The 25,715-nt window shown below is 41.2% G+C and overlaps 1 protein-coding gene across 2 annotated transcripts; it reads left to right on the top strand.

Moving 5' to 3' along the window:
* The first annotated feature begins 73 nt into the window (after positions 1-73).
* Positions 74-24,008, top strand: afg1lb (AFG1 like ATPase b). 2 transcript variants are annotated; one of them, XM_034076664.2, is made up of 13 exons: positions 74-188; positions 397-683; positions 3,844-3,895; positions 4,000-4,101; positions 4,348-4,475; positions 8,015-8,114; positions 10,607-10,665; positions 18,834-18,916; positions 19,705-19,775; positions 20,604-20,704; positions 21,524-21,664; positions 22,261-22,368; positions 22,900-24,007. In XM_034076664.2, exons 1-13 carry the CDS (start codon positions 74-76, stop codon positions 23,035-23,037), a joined length of 1,485 nt encoding a protein of 494 aa, XP_033932555.1. In that variant the 3' UTR covers positions 23,038-24,007. The 2 variants fall into 2 exon arrangements, with proteins under 2 accessions (XP_033932555.1, XP_033932556.1); XM_034076665.2 differs by lacking the exons at positions 8,015-8,114; positions 10,607-10,665 and having other exon boundaries at positions 22,900-24,008.
* The last annotated feature ends 1,707 nt before the right edge of the window (positions 24,009-25,715 follow it).

Genomic DNA, 25,715 nt, shown 5'->3' with positions numbered 1-25,715 from the left:
TCCTGCCATGCCTGTGTCATGTGGCTTATATTTGTCAAGTGATTGTCAATAAAGTTTTGAGTTTTGAAACATCATGGCTGCGTACAGGGTCCCTGCAGCTGCCAGATTCTCAATACAATTTTTACTAAAAGATACTGTTCTGACTTCAAGGAGAATTTTCCGAGAGTCAGCATTTTGCACTGGAAAGGGTATGTGTCTCTCGGTCATGTTGTAGTAAATTATTTTCAGGTCGTCGTGTTTTAAAAATAAACAGTCTTAAACCTCTGAATTACTCGACTTCTATTTACTTCCTATGACGTTTTACTTAAATATTGACAGAATCCGTGTATACTTGCAGTCTTAAGGTAACGATTTACAGAGAATTTTACAAAACAGCTTTTGCTTTTATGCTCTAAGGTTACACTGGCTGGAGGACATGCAGTTCGTCCGCACCACACTGCTCCTCTGAGCCTCCTGCAGCAAAAGCGTGTGCCCTCAGTGGACAGTATGACCACCTTGTTCAGTGTGGCTCCCTGCAGGAAGACATTCAGCAGAGAAACGTCCTACAGCAGCTGGCTTTGCTGAAGCACAATCTGAATAACTACACTAACAGCATCTACTTGAACCCAACCCCAACCAGGTTAAACTCAAAAGATGACAATAGTCAACTTCCAAACGTTAAATATGGTGGATCAACTGCAAAGGTTTGACGTTTTATACGTAATGATGCATGGTCGGATAATGATTATTCTCATACTTGTTTGATTGCCCTTCTGAATTTAGATTCTGACATGTAATTGGTCTCCAAAATATAGTGGATAACTTATCAAAACCAAACCATAGACCACATGTAGTAGCCACAATGTCATAAAGCAACCAATTTCCTGCTAGACTTAATAACACCTGTCCACATGAGACTCTATCAAAAACAAAAATTAAAATATTAAGGAAAATATATCCACAAATGTACGTCCACAAATACCATACATACATAAACAAAATACAATGGGATTATGGCCTAAGATATGGTCTTAATCAGCAGGCGGAGTCTGGTCAGTTTTCATGAATTTGCACCTGATGACATGCACTTTGAGCAACTGTATTAAAAAAAACAGGTACTTGACCAGTTCTCAACGGATTCATCTCTGTTACAACTAAATAAACTCCTCCCTATCATGAAGACCATGTGATGTGGTTGAAAGGTTGAGGAAAAATCCGTAAGTGGATCTGATTTGAGTAGGTTTTTTTAATTGTCAATCTAAACCGTAAACTGTCATGGAAGACAGTAGTGCCATTAAAACCTGACTAATATCTTATATATTATATAATATGTATTATATTATGTATTATTTGATATAGACTCAATAGGATTATTCAGTTGAGATTGTGGGCACTTCTGAATAGTTTGGACTTAAACCGAAGAAGTAGCATACATGCTGCAGATCTTTTTTTCTTTCCTTACAACATGAATTACAATGTGCACTGCATACACTGAAATAAAAAGTTGGAATAGTGCATAAGGTAGAAAATAATGAGTGATTTTGGACACAGTTTACAATTTGTACAGCAGCATGCATTTGTTTAAAACCTATTACAGTGGGGCATCTGGACTCTCAGTCTGTTATAAAGCCCCTGTTGACGTCCAACATATGGAGGGACTTCACAGAGTTCACTGTACACAAGTTGTATCACTCATGGTGGCCATGGGGCTCAGGTCAAAGGGAGGGTAGGGGTCTGGGAAGTGTATTGTGTATGTGAGTTTTGGAACGGCGTAATGTAGGGGGCTGTTGTTGTTTTTAGGTCAGGGGAGCTGACTGTCTAGTATTTGGTGGTGGGAGTTGTTTTGTTGGTTGGCTGGCACAGACACATAAGGTTAGGCAGAGATTTTGGAAGGCAGCAGGGCAGACCTCCTGCTGGGCTGGTCCCGGCACCCCTCTCACTCTCTCACCGTCCCAGTGCAGTAATGAGGGGATCCCCATTGTCTGGGCCATTCTTGTCCTTTTTGCTTTTGATTCGGGACTCTGACAAATACTTTGGTGTTAGGCTATCAACACCACCGCCCCCTCTCCTTTTGCACCTTATGTATTGCTCTGTCTCCCACACACACACACACACACACACACACACACACACACACACACACACACACACACACACACACACACACACACACACACACACACACACACACACACACACACACACACACACACACACACACACACACACACACACACACACACACACACACACACACACACACACACACACACACATACACACTGACAGAAGTACTTATGCAATTATTCTGGCTTGAATCAGGTCATACCACTGTCCTTTCGGTGTCTGTTCTCTCTGTGAAAGTACCGCCATTGTCCTAACTAACTGACCAAGTCTGTGAGGAGAGTACACTTGACTTAATATTGACCCAATGTGGCGTGGTTTTGCGGATGGCCGGCCAACAATGGACCATTGTTTAAAGGGCGCCACCCTCTTCAAGTCAGACCTGCATCATGCAGTCCTCCTGTACACTGGCGGTCTCCAGCAGGACAGTTGTACCATTTAAAGCTCACTTCCATGAACCTTCTGAGTGAGAGACACAACGTATCTGTCTGTAGATGTGATCAAACGCAGTTCTCCTGAAGTCATTTCAGAACTAAAATGTTTATGTCCTGCATGTGAACTTTCCACTCATGTGCCAGTCTGCACCCTCTTCCAGGAGGTGAGATAAGGCCACACAGCTCAGCTAGACAGAGTGGCTGAGAGACGGCCTTGTCTTTCTCCACTCTGCCATGGCAGAATGGCTTCCAGCCACCACTGACAATTACCCCACCATGCCAGAGGGCAGCCTGGGAAGTCAGGGAGAAGTCACACACTGTTATGCCAGAGCAGACAGGAACGGCTTGTTGCTCTTCCAGTGTTTCACTCCAGCACAGGACAGGCAGGGATGGGGGGAGGAGAGGGGAGCAGAGGGCAGAGTGAGAGAGAGGATGGGTAACAAGTTTGCTTTTTCATTTAGTTTTCAATTGGCCATTGTCTGCTTTCTATTTTTACCTTTCTATTCAGTGCTCAGTTAATTCCAAAGCTATTTGCCGTTGCCCGGTTACAGAGATGGACAATCTTGAACCACATTGTTGTTGAACCCTGTATTAAACATTTCTCATTTGTCCTCATGTACTAAAAAATATGCTCTAATTTATCGTTACATGTCATGAGTAAACTGATGATGTCAACATGGCTTCGGCCCTCTTTAGAGATATTGGCTTTATGCGATATTCTCAGCTCGGTCACACAGAATACGGGTTTTTTTTTTTTTTAAAGCAAGGACCTTTTGATGATGGGAGGCAGGCAGCACAATGACTTCCAGCAGCACCTCAATGCAACAGTACCGTATCACAATTAGCAGCGCTAAACAGGCTGCACAGGCAAGTCCACTCCATCTCATATGGAGCCTCATCCAGTCCTCTCCGTTTTGTCTGACAAATCCCCCTATTGTTCCTCTGATGATGCTTTTATTTCGTGGGAACCCTGGCTTGTCTTGTTGATTAGATCCCCTTTGTCTTCCTCCCCTGCTCTGGGCTAGTCTGGAGAATGTGAAACCTCACACTGTAGTGGTGGCTTAATGCCTCAGCATACTTTGTTTATTAAACGATGGTTCAGTCTTACAGTATATGGTAATGAATATAACGACGTTTATGTAGGTCAACAGCTATAATGTTTTGTGCCTTTTTAATACGGCATTTATGCAATCATTTTTCATAACCATATTGATTTTATGCATTGTTGTTTATGATGGCTCGCAGCTGGTAAAGATACAATGTAAAAACATACTTATTCATTTCCTTCCTGTACTTTCCCTCAAAGGAGGAACCCACTCCTCCCCCACCCAAAGGCTTTTACCTCTATGGAGATGTCGGTAAGATCTCAAAATAAATAGATATACTATGATATTTTCTAAGGAGTTTCATCTCTGGAAGATTTCAAGGAAGTTATAATCATGCTTTTCTGTATCCCTCTCAGGCACAGGGAAGACCATGCTCATGGATATGTTTTACTCCAGTGTGAAAAACACTCGTAAAAAGAGAGTCCACTTCAACGGCTTCATGCTGGACATCCACAAAAGTTAGTATTATCCTCCCACTCCAATACGCTCACTGCTGAAGGTTTGCTTGCTTGACTTTATGGAAGTTTTCTGACTCCTCATGCGCTGGAGATCCTATATTTATCTCTGTGTTTGTCCTGAAGCCTTCCTGCTAATTGTCTACCATTATGCATACAGGTGAAATTACTGCTTTATTCAGTATTGTCATTGAGTTGCTGATGCAGGTGTGCTTTAGGATGTGCCTGACGTTTGTGTGCTGCTTAAAGGGATTCACCGGAGGAAACAAAGCCTGCCAAAACGACGGCTAGGGAAAATGTTCACCTATGACCCCATATCACCGGTTGCCATGGAGATCAGCGACGAAACCTGCCTCTTGTGTTTTGACGAGTTTCAGGTGAGCGAGTTTGTTACGTCTGTGTGTGTAAAAAAACAGCTTGAACATTAGTGACAAGAAGCAAACATCAACTGCATACATTTGCTTTAAAAAGTACTACACCAACATTAGTACTAAGTAATGGGTGATACTAGAAGATATACTGCTAGTTTAACTTTAAATAATAATAGCGTTTTGATGCTTAGGAACGTTATACCAAAAAATACCCTCGGCTAAGATGAATACCCATAGAGCGCCAAAGATTTAAAGTTAAAACATATTTTGTGGCATATTGAGTCAAAAGTATAAGTAATATCTTAAGGCATTATAAAGGTTTAACAAGTTTGCAAGGTACAAAATAATTCTACTGTTTTAAACAATTTTCATGTTTAAAAAGTAATATGTCAATTATTTTTCCAGATCAAAACACTTTTTTTGCAACAGTCATACAGAAGATGTTATTTTACATTATATTGACAGATATTGCATATTTTTTCTAAAAGTTTGGAGCTACTGGTTTATCCAATATTCAGGGACATTTCCAGCAAATGTTACAGATTTGAACTAAACACAAAGAAACAGGAAATAAGATGTTGGTAGTAAACACAGTAAATCACACATCAGAGATGTTTAAATATCAAAGGAAGCAAACAAAGTGATATGCAACATTGTGTTTCTTTTGTGTTGTAGTTATAAGTAACTCCTCTTTCCTGCTTGGTCAGAAACAAGTTAAACATGTGTTCAAGCTGTGATCACTTTTAGTGTTTCATTTAAACCAGTATCCTGTCTGGACTACTGGATGCTTCTGATCTGTGTTCCCCCACAGAAACAGGACTGGGGACACCTAGTGGCCTTTTTAAATATAGAATAATGACTTCCAATATCAATGAGACACTCGCTCTCCCCAGTAGTAGCTTACTAGTACAGTACTAGTACATACATGTGTAATGTTACACGTATCAATGTGTAATATTGTGTTGCGTTGTGAATGCAGTAACCAAGTCACCTGCAGTTTGTGTACACTGGAGTCACACAAATAAGAGGCATCTTCAGCCATTGGTGCTGCTGTAGTTCTCATTATTCTACCCTGTGGTGTCAAAGGAGAGAGCCACTACTGAAGCTCTCCCTACTCTCTGTAAGGTAGTTAGTCATTCAGTGAGTAGAGAAAGACGTGTGCTTGTGTCTCTATCATTAGCCAAACACATCTGTGAGCCGCACAGTGCAGTTCCTCTTACTGATATCATTACAGTTAATGCCAGCAGGTCAAAGGTCACAGAAAGTGCGCTTGCTCTCTCTAATCACTCTCTATGCATCTGCGAGGATCAAGAGCTGCTCCTTTCATCCGCCCGTCTTTCACATTTTAAACTGCGACGCTGTTGTTGCATTCTCATTGATTTGTTTTGTTTGCTGTCGCCAGCTCTGCTGTTTCCGCTTGTCGACTGTTGCTACCGGTGAATGGAGGGGAAACAAGCGGACATGTGCACGTTGTTTGTGATGCATAAACAAGAGGTTGCAAGGTTGGGGGGTGTGGAAGGGAGGGGGGGGTTTATACCAATCAGCATCTTCCTCCACTCAGCCATGCAAATGAGGCTCTGGGTATCAGTCGCACTCTCCTGCTTCCTTAAGTGAGTGGAGCTAGAAAGCGACTGGCGGTGGCGGGTCAGATGGATCTTATCCTCTTAAATGCTAATGACATTTCTCCATTCTCTTCATTAGCGCCGTGCCATTATCAGTAATTTGTAGCCCCCCTCCCTCCTTTTACGGCCCCCGCCTGGCTCCCCTAATGAATACTCGCCATTGAGAGGTCCGAGATGGAAAGATGGGAAGAGAGCGAGGAAGAAGGAAGAAGAGTGAGAAGAAAACGCTTGAGCGTCATTGTCTCAGGGCCTCAGTCACCGTGCTGCCTCTGTGAAATTGCTCATAGGTTGTGTACATAAAGAGGTGTAACATCAAAAGAGGTTTCATTTGGCACCCGTGTGCCTCGCTGTAAACTGACAGCCGCTTGAGTAATTGGATGCTCATTTGAATATCGGCATTGGCTGACGGAGATTGCACCATTATTTTTGTGTTCCACAAGTGCTACATCAGTCCCCTCCACCTTTCTCATTCTGTGGGTACCCATTCTCTTTCCATCTCCCCCTTCTCATTCAGCAATCAATATTGCTCCTCATACTATGCCCATGTTGAGGGCACATGAATAAACAAATCCAGGTTGTATAAAAGGTCATTTTTAAATGATTCTTTTGAAATGAAAATAAAATCCTGCGGTCGGAGGAAATGGGGGCCCCTTCAGAGAGACACAGAGCCTTGGCTTTCTGTTGATTCTCATTACACGCACACACACACACTAATTTGATGCCCCTAGCCACCTCTCCTTAGTGAAATCAAGGCTTTAACACAAATGTTAATCAAGTATTGGCAAGGGGAGTGGGGCTAATATGCAAAAGCAGAAGACCCTCCAGAGTATGAAAGGAGGCATATGTCGTGGGTATGGCCATCAGAAGTGCCTGTTATATACAGGAGAGTAGGTAAGAGGGAGTAAGAGGAGAGGGCGGGACAGAAGTCTCCTTTTATTAAAGACATCTTAAAAAGGTCTCCTTTCATTAAGATAATAGCAACGTAACTGTATCTCTCGTAATGTACCTCTCAATTTGCTTAAAACGCACATAGTATAATGGCCTACTATTCCTCCTCATAATTTGAATCTTCCGACAGCAATCATGTTGCAAAGGAAGGTCACTTAGCTTAGTGGATTTGTATGTTATATTGTATCGAGAAAAACAACAATTACCGTGAGTATGCGCAACATCGGAAAATAATTCCATTGCTTTTACAATATGCCCATCAGTCAGTCATCGGGTTTAATCAGATGTGTTCTATACATGCAGCTTTTAAAGAGAGAGATATGAGAGTATAAGAACAAAAGTGAGAGCACTGGATTGCTAATAGAAAGGTCAGAGCTCTTCACTTAACAGCCGAACAGACTCATGAACGTCCTTGTTTCACTGTTGTCAGCGACCTTTGTTTATTTTGGACTGATGGAAATGATGTCGATAAATAAAAAGGAGCGTACAGTTGAATCGTACTTATGCATTATAGCCTTGTGTAGGTTGTCGAATTGTCATCTTTGTGTAACATCTATCAATCATTGTCTGCCATTGTGACCCCAGTCTGGATTTACATTGCTCGTTTTTCATCATTCTTTTCTTCCTCTTGTTTTTCCCGCTTGCGTTCAGTCATTTTTACAACTGCGCCGCCGTTGATTAGCTCAGGACCGCTGCCTTGCCTCAGCTACTTGTCCCCAGCAGAAAGCCGCCCCGTGACCATTTGCAGTCAGTTCAAGTGGTCTAGGTGTGTATGTGTGCGTGTGTATGTGTGCGAGTGTGAATGGCCATGACCACACACAAAGGATTGAATGAGCACACCTGAATGACACTAATCAACATGGAGTGTTGATGGCATGGTTTGACCTCAGACTCACACACGTACTGTGGCGAGGAAAAGGTAAATTATACAGCACCTGAATGTCTCGCTCTTCTTCTCTGGTTCTGTTTTGTCAGGTGACCGACATTGCTGATGCCATGATCCTGAAGCAGTTGTTTGAGACGCTGTTCAAGACCGGAGTGGTGGTGGTGGCCACCTCCAACCGACCCCCTGACGGTACGGCGACTCAGCCCATACCTATAGTCAGCTTCTTTAGCTGGTTTATTACCTCTGCCCAGGAGGTTAGGTTTTCAGTTTGGGTTGTTTTTGTGTTTTTAAGCAGGTTTACCAAAATACTACTGGCCTGACTTGATAAAAAGGTTGGCCAAAGAACGCATTATATTTTAGAGCGGATTGGCATTGGCCGGGGTCAGCGCTCTCCCAGTGCTCTTCTAGTTTATTAAGTTGTTCTGATTAAACACACAGCAACTACACTTGAAATGGTTAAAGTAAAAAAGTATTTTGCAACAGAAATGTTAGAACCTCCAGAACAAATATGAAATCTTCCTTATATTGCAGGACCATATAATAATAATAATAATAATTTGACACAATTATTCAGCAGTTACAAAAAAACATCTGAAATATTTTATTGTTTTCTTTTACTTAATCTAATCTATCACAACAAGTACCCATTTGATTTTACATTTTAAATGGGTACTTTAGGCGCTAGGTGCTTGTGGTTTGATTTGGTGACAAATAATGATAAAGGAAGGGGAAATGAAAGATAACAAAAGTGCTACTAGATCTCCTACAAACCTTGCCCATTAACTCGGTATGCATGAAATGATATAGATATTTGAATGATCAGAAAGCAGAAAATCTGAAAACAAAACCAACAAATGAATAGCTCAAGCTCATAACCTTAGTGCTGCACGGTAGTGAAAATGATTGATGAGTTGTTCAAAGAACGTTATACTTTAAACTACAAACTGTTCATCAAAATTAAAGCTTTACCTAACTCTTACTCTGACTGATAAAACATAGCAAAGCTGAGGTCGTCAGGCGATGGTTATCTTTGAAAAGAGTATTGCAAAATGTTGCATTTATAAAAATGACTCTTAACTACACCAGTACACCATCTGCAGCAAGTAATACTCCTGGAACACCAATGTTTGCTTCTCCTCCTCTTGAACCAGCACATTTCCCAGTCAGTTTACATACATCTACATTATTCACTTAATATTCACTTAATACTTTCATCTGAAGGTGCTTGGCCCCGGAAAGAATCAATTTACAGGACCACGACAAATACACCCTGTTAACAGCGAATAACCGGGGGAAAGACGTTTGATACAGCTCTCACTTAGAGACATGACACAACCTTTAAACAGGCTTTGATGTTGCATTTACTGCCAGCAGAGCAAGGTCTGAGAAAGAATTAGCTAGGCGGTGATCAAGGTGAAGATAAATGCATGATGTGCTATCTGACGTCTTTCTCTGGGAAGATGTTGATGTCTCAATGCCTCGAGTGGGTAGGAAGTGGATGGCAGAAAAATGGCTCTTGTAGACAAAGAAGCCCGTCTCTGATATTTACTGGCTATTAAGAACAAAGCGCCAAACCATGCAAACTTGATAGAGAGCCTACTTGGTATTAATTACTTGGTTAATGGAACACTGAAAGCCATAAGAGACAACTGGACATGAAAGGCATACATTTCCCATCTTTATTGATGTGAAGATGCCGCCATCAAACGCTTGTATGTATAAGGTCATTGGTTTTATTTGTCACTGTGTCGCATGGCCTCAGACAGTTACATAATATATGGATGGGATCAAATCAATGCCTGCTTGTAAAGTGGGCCGGCCTTTTGGTTAGCAAGATATTTTAAGTGGATAATCATTAAGATTTAGTTTTGATGGTCGTAGGCACTTTCTTAATGTGTGCTACAATGTTATTTGGGAATCCAAGATGAAACCAAAACAATTTCCTTTCTAACTTTTCATTTCATTAAGAGTTATTGTGAAGCCATCACCTCAAAGCACATTCAAACTATTTTTTCGACAGTTCAGAGGAACACAATTATTTTGAAGCCACTGAGAGACAGCGTTCATGCCTATTCAGTAACACTGCAGCCTGTTGTGGCGTCTTTGTCGACACATAAATAACTGCGTCATCACCGAAGTCCCAAAATGTTTACCTATTCCTTTCACCTTTTGCAAAAGAATTGTGTCATAGACAGCGCAGCCCATTACAGTATAGGAGTTAAGCTTAAACCCAAACATCAACAACAACAGCTTGTTTACGTTTGCAGCTGGAAAAGCTGAAGCCTCGCTGTGTGTCTGTGGGTGTGTGTCTTTGTCCGTGTTTGTGTGTGAATCCCTATCTGTTTTATCTGTCTATCAGGGATGCTACTTCAGATGTAATTTGTTCCAGCCGAGCTAATTGAAACATCTATTCAGCGAGCTGCTGTGGACATTGTCCGCTCTGAAAAGGCGACAGTCCTTTCTGTCGCCACCATTGTTTGGGAATGTAATGAATTTTATGTTGCTGCCGCTGCCGGTAGAGAAATCCATTTTTCTCTCCTGGTCCCAGTCCTTTTGTCGTGCCTCCCCACCCATCCTTCAGTTCATCAATAGCCACTTTATCTGCCAATCTGCGGCGAGGGAATGACATTATTAGGAGGCTAAACAGCAGCTCTAATACAGGCGCTCCCCTCCTCTTTCAGATCTGTACAAAAACGGACTTCAGAGGGACACCTTCCTACCTTTCATCGACGTGCTGAAGGTAGAGACAAAGTCATCCCTCTCTCTTGTCTTGTTAATTAATTCATTTGTTTATCACACACATACACACACATGCATGTGCGCCTCTGTCCCTCTATCTCTGTCTTTTTTTGCAAGTTGCTCTTTAGTGGTTTGATGTGTTCTGCTTCCTCGATGCCTCACACAGTGTCACAAAGCTGTCTTTGATCATACCAGGGCACGGTGAAAGACTCGCAGAGAGAAAGGTAGGGAGAGATGGAAAGAGTGTGTGTGAGCTCAGGTAATGTGAATCAGAGAGAGGCGGACGAGCTGAGTGAGTGACTGCTTGCATTTCAAAAGTAGGGGGGGGGCGGCGAGTGGTGGGCGATGCGGTGGTTAGCATTTTCAGCAAAAAATCTACTTTGCAATTTAAGCAGGTAGCGCCATTATCCTGCCTGCATCTCAGATGATCATTGATGTGTTTGGAGGGATCATGTTCATAAATAATTGCATAATAATTTGTTGTCATGCATTTTGCAACAGAGGAGGGCAGCATTCTTGCACCTATTATTGGTATTTAGTCTAATAATAACAGGAAGCAATATCTAACCGCAGTTTATTTGCCCACAAATCTAGTGCTTTTTCAACCTTGTCATAAGAAAAATGCCCCTAGTAGTGCAAATAAATGTAATTTATAATTCCTTCACTTTTTTTCGCGTACAGACCGACAGGTTTTTCAGCAAAGGTCTGGCGAGTTACTCTCACAGCCAATATAATGTAGCTGATAAATGCTCTCTCTGTGACTGAAGGACTGAAAATAACCACTCAAAGTGCTGCTTGAATTTTATGGCCGAATAAAGGAAGCTGCTTTTAAATTCTCATTATTTATTGACGATAATAGACATGCCTTACTGAGGTGACGAGGGGAAACGCTACCTGTATTAAAATTATATTAGCACAATGATCAGAACCTCAGCAATATATTTGTTTTTATTGGTCTTGGTTTAGAACAAACTAAATATCCTCGATATATTGGTACTTTATGCAGTATAATCGTAAAGGGAGAAGTATAATTTATAGCATCACAGCTGAGCAGATTCGGGTACATCTAGTAAAAATGAAACATAATGAATGATACAAAAAACGGACTCAAGAACACCACCTTTATGTAAATATACTGTACGTTTATTTACTATAACATGAGAGGATGTCATGTAATCTGAATTTTCTCCCCACAAAATATGACTTACTGATTCCTACTGGCCTAAAATGTTTTACTCTCTAGATAGGACAACTAGTATGTTACTGTAAGACTAGAATGATTCCATCACATGAACGATGTATCTGCTTCGTCACAAACCTCAGTGGGAGTACTGTTGTTGTCTACAAAATAAGAAAAGGAGTAAATCTCAAAACTTGTTTGTTAACAAGAGTCACATTGCTGATCTGAAGTGCCCAGGCTACGTCCAGTTTCAGGGTCATCAGAGCTTCACCATATCTTCAAACACACACACACACACACCGACGTAAACACACAACAACCTGGGAGTCACTCTGCCCCCCACCCACTCCCCCAGCAGAACCCTTGCCCTCTCTAATCCACCCTCATCAAGGTCCTGAATGCCTGTTGTCCCGCTCTGCCCCGCACTACCTCCTCTCTTTCAGGGTTCCATGTTCCCCTTTGTGAGGCCATCTGGTTTTCGGGGTCGGTGTTTTTTTTTGGGGGTGCTCTGCCTTCTCTATAGCGGCCTGTTCTGTAAAGTTAAAGCGTGTTTTAGCGGGGTCACGCTGCTAACTAGCTGACCCTTGATAGATTGAATTAATGCTGGCAGGGCCCGGTGGTGCGGGTCCTCCTCCATGCTGCGGCTCCTTCTTGTCTAAGTGTGTTTCTATAGCGGGTCAGGCAGTGAATGAGGGCGTTGGAAAGTAAGAAATAACCTCTGACCTCTCCTCCCTATCACCTGAGCTGGAGTGGTAGAGGTTAATCCTGCGCCTATGTCCGCATGGGTTGATGTATTTATTTAACTATTGACTTCTGATTAGTTTGGACCCCCTTTTTCCTAATCTTAAAAATGTAGAAATGATGCTATGCATGGAAAGCTTCAGTTATCCTAAAAGTCTCTGTCTTTCCTATATTTTCAGTCATTTGTTATTTCTTGTTCTCTTCTGTGGACTCCATCAGGAAAGCTCTTCATTTGTTAAGGCTTCTTTTTCTTTGTAGCCATGGCACAGCTCTGAGTTCTGTAAAATACAGGGTTTAAGGGCTTTTTTTAATGGACACTGCCAGTATTGTAACTAAGACACTCTTTCTCTCTCACAAACGGTCCTCCCTCTCCACTCCACTTTCCATCGCCCATCCTCTCTCCACCCCTCTATCCCCGCTCTTTATTCTATTACTATCCTGCTCTGCTCGCTGGCTTTACTCACCCAAGGTCAGGTCTCTGTATTATGGTAGCAGAATAGTGACTTTATTTTCCTTCCGCTTGTTCGACTACAGTTGCGTACACAATGCTGCAGAGAGGGGGGGAAACATGACAACAACCCTGAGGCAACTTTGAGTATCTCTGAGTTTCCTGCTGTTTTTAACCCTTCTTTTGATCCACTCTCCTTCTGTGTCATTGTTAATAATTGCTATGGGATGTGCAGTTGGCGATGAGAGAAAAAGAAATATATAAATAAAACAGAATGGTAGAGAAAGGAAAATTGAGGAATGAGAGGGATGTGGTCCTCCAGTGAAGACCTTGGTGAGAAGGACTGCCTTTGAAGAGCCGGCAGCCTGCCAGTTTGAATCAAATGGATGTTGATATTTGATGACTCTCATTGTCTTCCAGAGCATTTAATGCCACTCACTGTGTGCCTCGAGGGCGTACCTCACTTCTTTTATATCAGTGTCTCGCACCTACAAAACCAAACGATTAATATAGAACAAATAGATTTTTCCTCCTTTCGAACGTGAGGAATTGATTCTGGCTCTGTGTTTATCACTTAATTTTTCGATCCAGGAACCTTTGCCTATTTTCTGCTGCTGACTGATGTTTTCCTGCATGTGCACGTGTCAGATGTGCTTGATCACGCATGCACGCACACACGTGTATTTTCCTTTACTCTATTTGTTTATTTGGAAAGCAGGCCACCTGCAATCTGAATGAATCGCTTAATACAAAAATGTTGCTCTCCTCTTAAAGGTGGGGTAAGTTTGAGAAACCGGCTCAAGATACACTTGTTGTTATATTCCATGGAATGCTCTTAACATCCCGATAGCAATGAATATCTTAAGTGCTTTGACAAAAAATCCATACAAAAATATCATCTGTGGAAGCCGTACTGTAAAAAGCACGACCAATCATCTGAGCCGGCCCGGCTAAAGTAACTGGATGGCCTACCTGCCTGTCAGCCTTCCATCTGTGCACAAGCTTATCTCGTGCCCTCATTGGTCATGTGCGCGTTCGTGCGTGTTGGAGGAGGGGCTCTGTAAGGAAGCAGCAGATTTCTTCCGGCTGTGTATTTTCAAATTCTAGCGCACTCGAGCTGGTTTCTCCAAAATTACCTACCCCACCTTTAACTTCAGTAACGTGTACATTCATGAAATAATTGTACTTATGCTTTGTGTCTCCGTTGCACTCTTATCAACCCAATAGACTCTGCTGCGTTTTCACATTTGTAACATCAAGCAGCTGCAAAGATGGCCATTTTGTACATGTTATGTTACTAAATATGTTTTAAAACACCCTTATTATAAAGATAAAAAGACTTACCAACTTGTTTATCTGAGCAAAATCAGGTTTTATATCTCAGAGTAAGATTGCTGGTGCTTAAAGGGAAGGTCAAAGGGCTTCAAATAACACAGTAATACTAAAAAGAAGAACAAATATATGACTATAGTATACATTATCCATTACTATAACTACCCCTGAAAGAACTGTTGGCAGTGGAGTTGCATTGTGGGTAATGTAGGCACCAGGCTTTGACAAGGATAAAGAATTGTCTTTTGTTGCTTAGGGAAGTTCTTAAATGAGTAAAATGTGTTAAGTAGCAGCTGGTCGAATTCTCTTATTTAAACAAAAGGTGATATCTATGGGATATTGTTATTGTCTCCTTGTCACCATACTTTACCAAAGGAAAGGAGATAATACTGTCCCACAACTTTTAAACGTCAATAAGGAGTCATTCTATGTTATAGGAGTGAATTGCTAAGTACTCCTTTAAATGTCTGGCGTTCTGCAATTATAATAGGACAATGGTAGAATTGAAGTAGTAGCTGTATTTCAACATCTGTTAAATTGTAGCTTGTGCAGAGACTTTAGTATCTTAGCGATTTGCTCATCTGCATTTCTTCTGTCCGACTATTCCTCCCAACATGTGGAGCCTCTGCCGGCCAGGTGCGGGTAGAGCAGCGAGTTTTGGGGCGGTTCGGGGTTTTTGGGCCTCATCAGAGCTCGAGAGGGGTTGAGAGTGGGGGGTCCAGTGGGGTGCTGGATCACGGAAGGTGGGGCCTCCGACTCAAAAGATGTTTCCCCAAGAGGAGCAGCCGAGGCAGGGGGAGGTTGTGAGAACGACCCCTCAGAACAAACCATCGCTGGCCCAAGGCGGTCACACTTTAAGGGAATAGATCATTAGGTGTAATTAGGGTGTTCACATTGTCACGTACCCCCCCCGACTCCCCAAGAATGAATAAAATCACCAGCTACACCCCCCACGCACTCACTCACACACACAGCAGATCCCCAGTTAGTGAAAACACTTTGATGTCAGAAGAGTCGTCCAGAACTTGCCAGCATAAAGGCAGTGTTTTAAGCTTTCTCTCTTTTCTCCCCCGGTCTCTCTCTCTCTCTCGACCCCTCTTTCCCTCCCTCCTTTTCTTCTGTCCCTCCACACAAGGCTGTAAGACACACATGGTTGAATGAACGACAACCTTTCCCCTCCTCCCTCTCTCTCCCCCCTTCGTCTCTTTTTCAGCCTTCCCACCCCGCATTTCTTTGAGGCCTGGTCAATTCTCCGGGCCAAACAAAAAAAGCATCAAATGTTTTCTGCTGCCGGGTAATGAGGGAGTGGACCTCATCAGGGCCCAATAGTCAGCTATCCTTGGCTTTTGTTGCAGCTCAATGGCACCGCGCTCTTTGAAAAACTCAAAAGCAACTTTTTGAGGAGTAAAGGATAGAGAAAGATATGTCGCAGAGGGAGTGGGCGCGGAGGCAGTGAAGATAAAAAAAAGCCACTCTGTTTTTATGCTAAACGGCTGTCCAGAGAGAGCAGTGGACAGCTTGGACAATGACATGATTGGAGCTACATGTGTTTGGATGACTTTCTTCTAAAGAGACTCTGATTCTCATGTCTGTCATCTCTCTCTCTCTTTCCCTCCCCTCTTGTGTCTGTGAGTTCCTGAATGCATCGCTGCAAGTAGTGAGACTTTTAATTTGCTTCCATGCTGCTCCTCTGTGAGTCAGCTACACACATAGGACCAGTTTCACACCACAAGTACAAAAAGCTGATAATGTGGCATGGTGACAAAGAAACTAGGAACTTCGGATTATTTTACCTATCAATTAAATCAGACAATTATTGTGTTTTAATCACTGGCTTCATGTTAATAAAAAGTTAAAACATATTACAGAAATACTCCTCACAGTTTTCTAGATCTGATAGTATTGTCCAAACAACAATTAAAAACATGAATATATTTTGTAGAAACCGAAGATACCTTGTGCACAGCATTGCTTCTCCTCCCTCCAAAATCGCAAATATAATCAATTTACAATCTGATAAAACAGATAAAAGCAGCAAACTTTCCCATTTGACAATCTGAATTCAGTGAATACTTTCCACTGCACCATTTTACCTGTTAAATGACTGCAATTTAGCATCATCGGTTATTATTAAGCTGTTCCTTCATTTCTTATTTATGGACCAATTGATTAGCGTATAACATTTAAAATCATACTGTAAAATATGACCCAGAGCCCAAGGTGAGCTACCTCTAACTAATCCCACCAATCTAAAACAGAGAAACACAGCCATTTCTCATGTTTATTTATGCTCAATTGATTATCAAAATGTTCTATCTACTAATCTAGTAATTGCTTAAGCGGTTAAACATTACAATTGACAATTGAGTGCAGCTGGCAGGTGTTTGTCAGAGTGTATACATCAGATTGTTGTTGTTCAGCCTTAGAGAACAATAAACAGAATAAGTTAAAAGGCCATTTGGAGATGAGACTTTAAGTTTCCAAGAAGACAGAGAGAAGCGTGGTGGGGGGGGGGGGGAGGAGGAGACCACAATGTGTAGTAGGCGGATAAAATCTCGGAGGAGTGAGAACTTGACAATCCCCTCAAGATGGATAATCAAGTAATGACCCGCGAGGCCTCAGCCTTATCTGATTATAAATAACCAATGGAATCACCACCACTGATTGTGTTTTCATTCCTCCTGCTCTGCTCTCTCCTATTTGTACCTCGCTGCTCCGTCAAGAAACGCATTTACCGGAGGTAGAGACGCTTGATAAAGAGATGGAGTAGAAGATGGCAGGAGAAAAGACAAACTGAGACTCTAATGATGTGGCGGCGATAGTGACAAGTTTTCCTTCTTTTTTTCCCATTTTGGAGGGACTATTTACCCGTTGGTGGGGTCACAGGAGGTTGATGAAATGACACCTCCCTTTTGTATGTGGGGGAGGGCGAGTTTGTCAGGTTGTTATTAAGCCTGATTCAGCCAATTGGCTCAGAGTGGGAACCCCGTTTGTGTGAGCGGACATGGAGATAAAAAGTTGACAGCGGAGAAGAATAGAGTATTTCCGTCCCCTTGCTTTGTGATGATTACTAATTATCCTGCAGCTTAAGGAGGCCAGTGGCAGAAATCCACTGATTTCATAATTTACCGGAGCTGTCGTCGACTAGTCTGTCAGCCGCCGCTGGCTCGGATGGGATGATATGCAATTCCTTTCTCTTCTTTGATAGAATGGTGGAGATGATGATTATAGTTTGTGGTGCACTCCCTGACATGAATCCTGTTGACGTTTTACACTATCTGGAAAAGTTTGAACTCTGCATCAAAAGTTCACCCCTGCTTTAACACACTTGAATAGCTGCAGGAACAATAGATCGACTCAATAAACCATGAAGAAGTCTCTCAAAACCCCGGCGCTGTCAGAGGAGAGAAAGATGTCTGCTGCCTTCTGTATTGAATTTATTCACTTGTTTTTTTATTTGCTCTTTGCCCATGAGGGATGAGCAGTGGAGAAGCGACAATACAAATCACAAGCTCCGTTATCTAAATTAATTCCCCCAAGATGATCAATCTAAACTAATAGATAGTATCTACTGTGAAAGCCTATAAGAGTTATTTGATTTATATGGTGCACATTTTAAACTTTCCATATATCAATATTTCTCTTGTGCCACTGATTAAATACGTCCAGACCCATATTTAAAAAATATTGTAAATGTCTGCAATGAAACAGCAACACCTTACAAACTAATTAACCAATCAAAAAAACCTTTTAAAATGTTCTTTAACAATTACATTTTAGGGAAATATGATACGTTAAATCTGATGTTTCACAGTTGTGACTTAATATGATTTATTTGAAAGAGAAGATGGTGGTTTTGCAAAAACATTTTCCAGGTATCCCCTCACCCCTATTAAAAATAAATAAATGAACTGACCCTATCTACAAATATTGTCTCTGTGAACAACAGCCCTATATGTGTTATTTGAAAATCAACAAGCCACACTTTTGCACCAGTTAAAGTCCTTCATTAGGTGCAAACAGACTTCAGTGTATCGGAGGCCCAGAATGCTGAAAAAGATGTGGACTGAAAAAGCACACGACATTTAAATAATTCAGTATCTCTAACCTTATCCTAAATAAACTACTAATACAATTAGAAAATGTGATTGAACTGCTTGAATAACAAAACATCAGTTTGCAAATTAAGGTGGATACAAGTACAACTCTAACCTAAATATATAATTTTTAACAACATTTACAATACAGATGTTTCCTTCTGCATTGCTTTAAAACACATTTGGGCCTATTGTTAATATTTGCTCTTACTTTGCTGATGTTTCAACCGTGTGTGTGTGTGTGTGTGTGTGTGTGTGTGTGTGTGTGTGTGTGTGTGTGTGTGTGTGTGTGTGTGTGTGTGTGTGTGTGTGTGTGTGTGTGTGTGTGTGTGTGTGTGTGTGTGTGTGTGTGTGCGCGTGTGCGTGCGCAGGTGTGCTGCCAAACCATCTGTCTTGACTCTGGGATTGACTACAGGAGGCTGGACAAAGCTGCAGCTGGAAATCTGTACTACCTGTAAGACACACACTGTACTACCTGTAAGACACACACACACACACACACACACACACACACACACACACACACACACACACACACACACACAATCTAATATCTAATGGACATATTTGTTTCAAGTTTGCAGTTGGACTCAGCGTGGATGTTTAGAAGAAGTCTGGTAAAGAGTCAACATTAATCTGCAGCATTCAATCACACTATTACAGGAAATGTTTTTGCACATCATGTGGATTGATTTTTATTTTTAAAGGACAGAAAGAGAAGGCAAACAGATGGATAAATGGGGAAGCAGACTGTGAGATTTATAAAGACCTACATTACCTTGAGAGATCCATGAAAAGAATAAAAGAGGAATCAATAGAGTATGAGAAAATGGAAGAGCTTTAAAAGCTAGTTTTCTATTTCCCTCATTACATATACGCTGTTAGGAACACACACATGCACACAAACAAGGTATGAATGACACTGCTGTTGCTCATCGCCGTATTGGAGCTTTCAAGTGCTTTCGTCTTTTCACTGTATGTAAATAGACTCATCGCACCCTTTTACCAGGAGTTAAAACACAAGCACACACACACACAAACACACACCCTTTAAAATCTCATTTTGATGTGCATTCACAGGCTAATGCTCGTGTTTAGAGCCTAACATCCTGTTTTTTACTGATGGAGTGAAAAGCTAAGTACCACCCCCTCCTATGCACTCCTGGCTGCCAATCGTTTGATGTGGCCATTTCAGCATTGTTAATTTCATATTTGCTTTTTGTATGTGTCCCTCTCTTTTAGCACAGCGGAGCCCGGTGCAGAGGCCTCCTTGGATACGCTTTTTGAGGAGCTGGCCTTAAGTCAAAAGAGTGGTAAGGAGCATAAAGAAAAACATCAACTTTCGATGAGATTCGCTCCATTTCCTAACGTGACATCATCGTCATCATTTAATCGGAGGCAGCGTGATGTGATAGCAGACAAATGGCTAAATCCAATAAATATTAAAAATCAAGCTTTTTCATTTTTTAAAACATAAGCCGATGGAGTTCATGTTATTGTGTTTGTTGTACAACAGCATATTTACCCACTGTGTTAAGATTCTTGCTTTGTTCCCACATTACGGATAACGTTGACAATATGTGATATTCTTGTACACATATCCAATGAAAAGTGCAAACCTTACAATTTGATAGCTTATTTCTTAATACCTTCCCCTTCCTGCAACAGGAGAAAATAGTGCATGTATTGATGGGTGTTTAGCCCAGGCAGGTATTACAGTACGTGCAGAAATGTACCAAAAAACTAGGGTTTGGCTTTCAAACTAAACTACAGGTCAGAAAAGATCACATTTGACTATGCGTTCAGTTTTAGAAGTTTGAAAATATTGGATCAGGGTTTGACAAGTGTTTATAGTTTTGCTGAACTGTTTCCTATCCGGGTTAGTTTTACGCTTTCATTTTAAGGTTTTCTAGAGTTCTTTTTATTTAGACTGTTTTGTTCATATATATCTGAAACTCTTTATCCAAATAACTTGTGTGTAGATGCATTGTATATACCTGTTTTGGACATAAATAACTAAGGTGACTTCTGACTTCCAAGGTCTAAGATCAACTGTTAATATACTGATTCAATTGTAAAAGTGATGATAGAAACTGTATGACATGAGGATCAAGATTATGTGTGTGTGTGTGTTTCTTTAGTTACGGGCCCTCGGCTGCTCAGAGTGCTGGGAAGAGACGTGATGTTGGAAAAGACCTGTGGCTCCATCGCTGACTGTACTTTTGAGGAGCTGTGTGGCAGAGTGAGTGTACAAAAGTTTTCTCTACAAATCTTCATTTGCCTCATTGTCAACATTCTGAAAAACGATAGTTTCAAAAGTTCAACAATAACAGTAAATGCTGCAGGCCATATTCAGCTAAATTGCTGAAATGTACTTATTGCTGAAATGTACTTATTGTCCAAAGCTTTGCACAAAAAGTGAATCACCTTCCCTCCATCTCAGTCCTATTTTCTGCTCAATGTCAAAAAGCAAGTCCATTGACGATTTAGTGAATAGTTGAGCCTGTTGTGCCTCAAATAAAAGTGTGTCTGTGTGTGTGTGTGTGTGTGTGTGTGTGTGTGTGTGTGTGTGTGTGTGTGTGTGTGTGTGTGTGTGTGTGTGTGTGTGTGTGTGTGTGTGTGTGTGTGTGTGTGTGTGTGTGTGTGTGTGTGTGTGTGTGTGTGTGTGTGTGTGTGTGTGTGTGTGTGTGTGTGTGTGTGTGTGTGTGTGTGTGTGTGTGTGTGTGTGTGTGTGTGTGTGTGGTCTCAAGCCTGATGGACAGCGGTGAGCTTTTGCAGGCATCTGAGCTTCAAGGCTTCTTCTTCTTCTATCTGACATATGCTTGGCACATGCACATTAATTTTGAGAGCAATCATCGTGAATGGCAAAGAACCAAGGACAGGGACTGCACATCAGCCCGAACTCTTTGCACAAGGTGCCCCTAGCGCTCCGTTTGCACTTCAGGCAAACACGCACACCACAGCGTTCCGAGTGCGTGTTTGTGTTTACAAGGACACAGTGAAGCTATTCTCCGCGTTGTGATGTGCAGCTGATTTAACCTGCTAACGTGTTTCTTCTCAGCCTCTGGGTGCCAGTGACTACCTGGAAATGGCTCGGTTCTTTGACACCGTATTCATTCGCCATGTTCCCGTGCTGACACTTACCCTGAAGGACCAGGCCAGACGCTTCACCACCCTCATAGACAACTTCTACGACAACAAGGTGCTCCATCAATCTGTCCTAACTTAAATTGGGTGATAAAAGAGACAAGAATACAAATGTAATTTCACATAAAAAAAGGTTAAAATCTGCCTTTTTGGCCAAGGAGTAAAACGCTGAACAGTTTATGTCCAGCTTTTGGCTTTTTTGTATGTCACCCCCTATCCCTCTCTCTTCCCTTCTCTTCTTTAATGTTAATTGTAGAACAAACTCATTAAATGCCCCCCCAGAAACAAAACAAATATGTTTCATGACAGAATAGACCACTGAAATGAAATAGTAAACCAATACTCTTCTGCGAAAAGTAATATTACTATATTATCGTACCACTAAAAGACCCATGAACTGTCATTTTATTAATAAATTCATCATAGCGTTGAAGAGGACATTTCAATCTATAAAAAGAGTCAATATACACTTGACTCAGGGGAACGTCAAAGTGACCAAAGATATATCATTTTAAGGAAATAATGATTGAATGGTTATCTTCTCTGATGTAGTATTGATTACATGAGAAGAAGTAATTGTTAATAAAAAAGGAAGTGACCTATATAACTAAACTGGACATTACTGTGTCTTTCCCCCCCTCTGTGTCCCAGGTGAGAGTGGTGCTGCTGGCTGCTACTCCTTTAGAGCAGCTGTTCGTCCACACAGGAGGGGACGATGAGAGGGACAGACAACTGCTGGATGACCTGGGTCTCAGTGGGGTAAATCACATGTGCTACAACACAACAAGTTAAACTGGCAGGAAAACCCTCATCTTCTATATGCAATAAATGCAGTTTCAAATATAACATTTAAAAAAATCACACTACTGATTTCTCTTTACAGTTCACCTCAGTGAGTTGCACTTTCATGAGAATAACAACCAGTGGGTTGTTTGTTAGTCAATAGTGTATTAGTGGGTGCATGTACATTGTACATCATTGTAGTGATGTTAATGGTAAGGGAAGTTTTTCATCCAAAACACAGGTTTCCTTTACCTATTTTTAATGGCTGATTATAAAAGTATTACATTATCATTCAAGTTTAACCGAGACTATGTTAATGTCAACAAGGCAATTTTGAAAAGAGGATTTAGCTCTCACACATGCTAATCCTGCATGTTTAAGAATGAAACAGGCAATTTCATTTTCTTAATCCAGCTGCTTAACTTCTCCTTTCGCCAAAATATGTTTGAATAAAAATGGTATTGAAGTATATCAGCCGCTAACTCTAGTGTTGTGTCCTCTCTTCAGAAGGCAGCAGAGAACCTGACTCTGTTCACGGCTGAGGAGGAGATCTTTGCCTTCCAGAGGACCGTCTCCAGACTGATGGAGATGCAGACGAAGTCATACTGGATGAACGGAGATCGCAGTCGCAGCAAGGAAACATGAACATCTCACATCCTGCTGACTGCCTCATAGTCATACATACCTCCAGACAACAAAGTACCTCACTATCTACCGACACCACACACTAGATACCGGTTTCTGATTTTGGATCTGACGTCCACACTGTGCGTTGAACCTTTTTCCTGTGCTGAGAGGTGTGCTCTCTCCCCCTTGTGGAAGACTCTATTAAAACATATTACACCTCCAACATGTGAGAACCACAAGGCAAACACTCCAGAGAGGAGTCCCTCAGACTAGGTGGCTGCCGCCCTCTAGTGGACAAAGTTGAAAAAAGGTTAAATACACAGTCTCTGACTTTTGAATTTAAAATGGTATGAATGATATTGATCAATGGATTATATCAATGAATATCAAGAGCTTTGCAGATAAAACTAGAACTAGTCTTAATTTGGCCTCCTGTTAGCAAGATGTTTGACTCACAGTTGCTATTACTAACACTGTGCAGCTTGGAAGGGGGAATTGTTCTTAAAGGGAAATAGCATACACAACTACTGCGTTATAACCTACAGTCTATGGTTATAACACTATTAAAATTGTAATCTCAAACAATTTGCATTCTTCAGTCCAGATTTATTCAGAAATAATGTCATGCAGGTGTGATTAAAAATAAATCTGATCCCAAACCTTAAGTAAGTTGCAAAGTGACATTTCATTCACATTAGTGTTTTGTTCATTTGATAAAATGTAATGTTTTTGCATCTTAGCATCCTCCTTCTTTTTTTTTACAAGATGCCAAGAAAACGCTTCAGTCCTGCAAAACATATATTATATTGCACAATTTTAAAAGGTACATTGATTTCCCTAGAAGCCCTCTTGCACCAACATTGAAACTGACATCTTGCCTTCCAAAATGAGCAGATTAAACATTAAAACTGTATCCTCATTTAAAGATTAATGGGTAATCTCCCTTTTGTTGGAAAGAATATAAACATCTTCCTAGATTTTCATCCATATTTTAGGTACATATTTGGCGGATAGATTTGTTTTAACTGTGATATTTTTTTACTTCTTCCTGTATGCCTTTAGGTGGCAGCAGAGGGCAACCAATCACAACATGGTTTGTTATTGCGTCCATGTAAAGATGAGGTCATTCTAGTGCACCACTCCAGCCTGGACCAGCCCATCCTGACAATACAGTCAGAACAGTGAGCAGCACCTACAGTATCCAGAACAAGAGCATGATGCCGGATACTGCATGTGTACCAGGCAGCAAATGTGCAAAAACTAAAGTATTTATAAAATCCTTATATATAATGGTGGGGGTTGATGGCTGTGTGTCTGCAGGTGTGTGCAGGGGTGCATGCACATGACGTGTGTCAATAAAAAACACTTGAGTCTGTAGCAAGGCCCTCCCACCATAACTCTCAATTAAAGAAAAATCAATTACGCCCATGCCAAGGCCCCTAATCCAATCAGAGCATTACGCTGAGGGAAACATCAGACACAAACAGAGATGGCTTCCGCGCGCTTTGTGATTGTCTTAATTGGATAAATCACGCCGGCTTAGAGGGGTCGCAGTCTCCATCCATCTGGACCAATGTATTGATACCCCATGCTGATGGAAGGAAGATGGAACACACTTCACCTTTTGTCTCTTTCTCTTTGTCTTATTAGTACAAAATGGAACAAACATTTATAAAAAATACCAATAATTTATCTTCTGGTTTTACATTAAATTAGGGGGCTTAGAATACATCACAGGATATCCTAAAACGTGCCTTAAATGTTGATAAGATTGTAAGAATTGTATTTGATAGCACAGTTTGCAAAACTAGTAAATGACTTATGTTTTCTAATGGCTGCTTGCTCTTACTTGGTTAAATGTGTCTTTGGTAAAGAGAAAGACTAATATTACATTACATTACATTGCATTTAGCTGACGCTTTTATCCAAAGCGACTTACAATAAGTACATTCGACCAGGAAGACACAACCTTGAGGAAAACAGAATCATATACGAACATCAGGTTTCAAAGAGCCAATCGTTTCAAGTGCTGCTCAACTGGCTAAGCCAGTCCTTTATTAGTATATAAGTGCTCTGTTAGCAGTTCTTTGTTAGTCATTCTATCGCTCGAAGTGGAGTCGAAAGAGATGAGTTTTTAATAATGTTTTGGGATTGCGTGTGTATTTGTTTGCTTGGGTGCATGAATGTGTTCTTGCCCAACACTATGGAAACTCAAAGGGGCATGTAGGGGGAAGCGTTCTTATCTTGTCACAGAACATATTGGCCAAATGCCAGAGATACTGCAGCAAGGTACTGAGGGGACACGTCTGACACTTATACTGTTGCACATGCCGTACAGCAGGTGCATTTCAGTTCCCAATGTCTGTGGTGGAAAAGCAAATGAAAGTTAGTGTTGTGGTCTCTTTAAAGTAACCTTAAAACCATCGATAGGGTTCAGAAAGATATTGGTGTGCTCAAAAAGATGAAGCCAATAATCAAATGCTGGTTCTCGAAAGGAAACGGGGTTAAAATCGTAAAAAAAAAAAAAGAAGCTTTTTTTTTTTTTAAGCTGTTACATGGCTTAGTCATAAAAGGATTGAAGATGGTTTCAACCTTGGCAGGTAATTTCATATTTGGTTCAAAAGGAAACAAATGCAATACTTTACTGAATAATCATCAACGTAGACCAATATTGTATACACTTCAAATTATCTTTC

This window comes from Pseudochaenichthys georgianus, chromosome 24, assembly GCF_902827115.2.
Source record: "Pseudochaenichthys georgianus chromosome 24, fPseGeo1.2, whole genome shotgun sequence".
Taxonomy (NCBI): domain Eukaryota; kingdom Metazoa; phylum Chordata; class Actinopteri; order Perciformes; family Channichthyidae; genus Pseudochaenichthys; species Pseudochaenichthys georgianus.
This window is presented reverse-complemented; position numbering and strand designations above follow the sequence as displayed.

Excerpts from the sequence above, each read along its gene's own strand:
- afg1lb (XM_034076664.2), top strand. The coding sequence starts at position 74 with ATGGCTGCGTACAGGGTCCCTGCAGCTGCCAGATTCTCAATACAATTT. Across the intron at positions 3,896-3,999 it reads TTACCTCTATGGAGATGTCG|GCACAGGGAAGACCATGCTC; the intron begins GTAAGATCTCAA and ends TATCCCTCTCAG. Across the intron at positions 22,369-22,899 it reads ATGACCTGGGTCTCAGTGGG|AAGGCAGCAGAGAACCTGAC; the intron begins GTAAATCACATG and ends TCCTCTCTTCAG.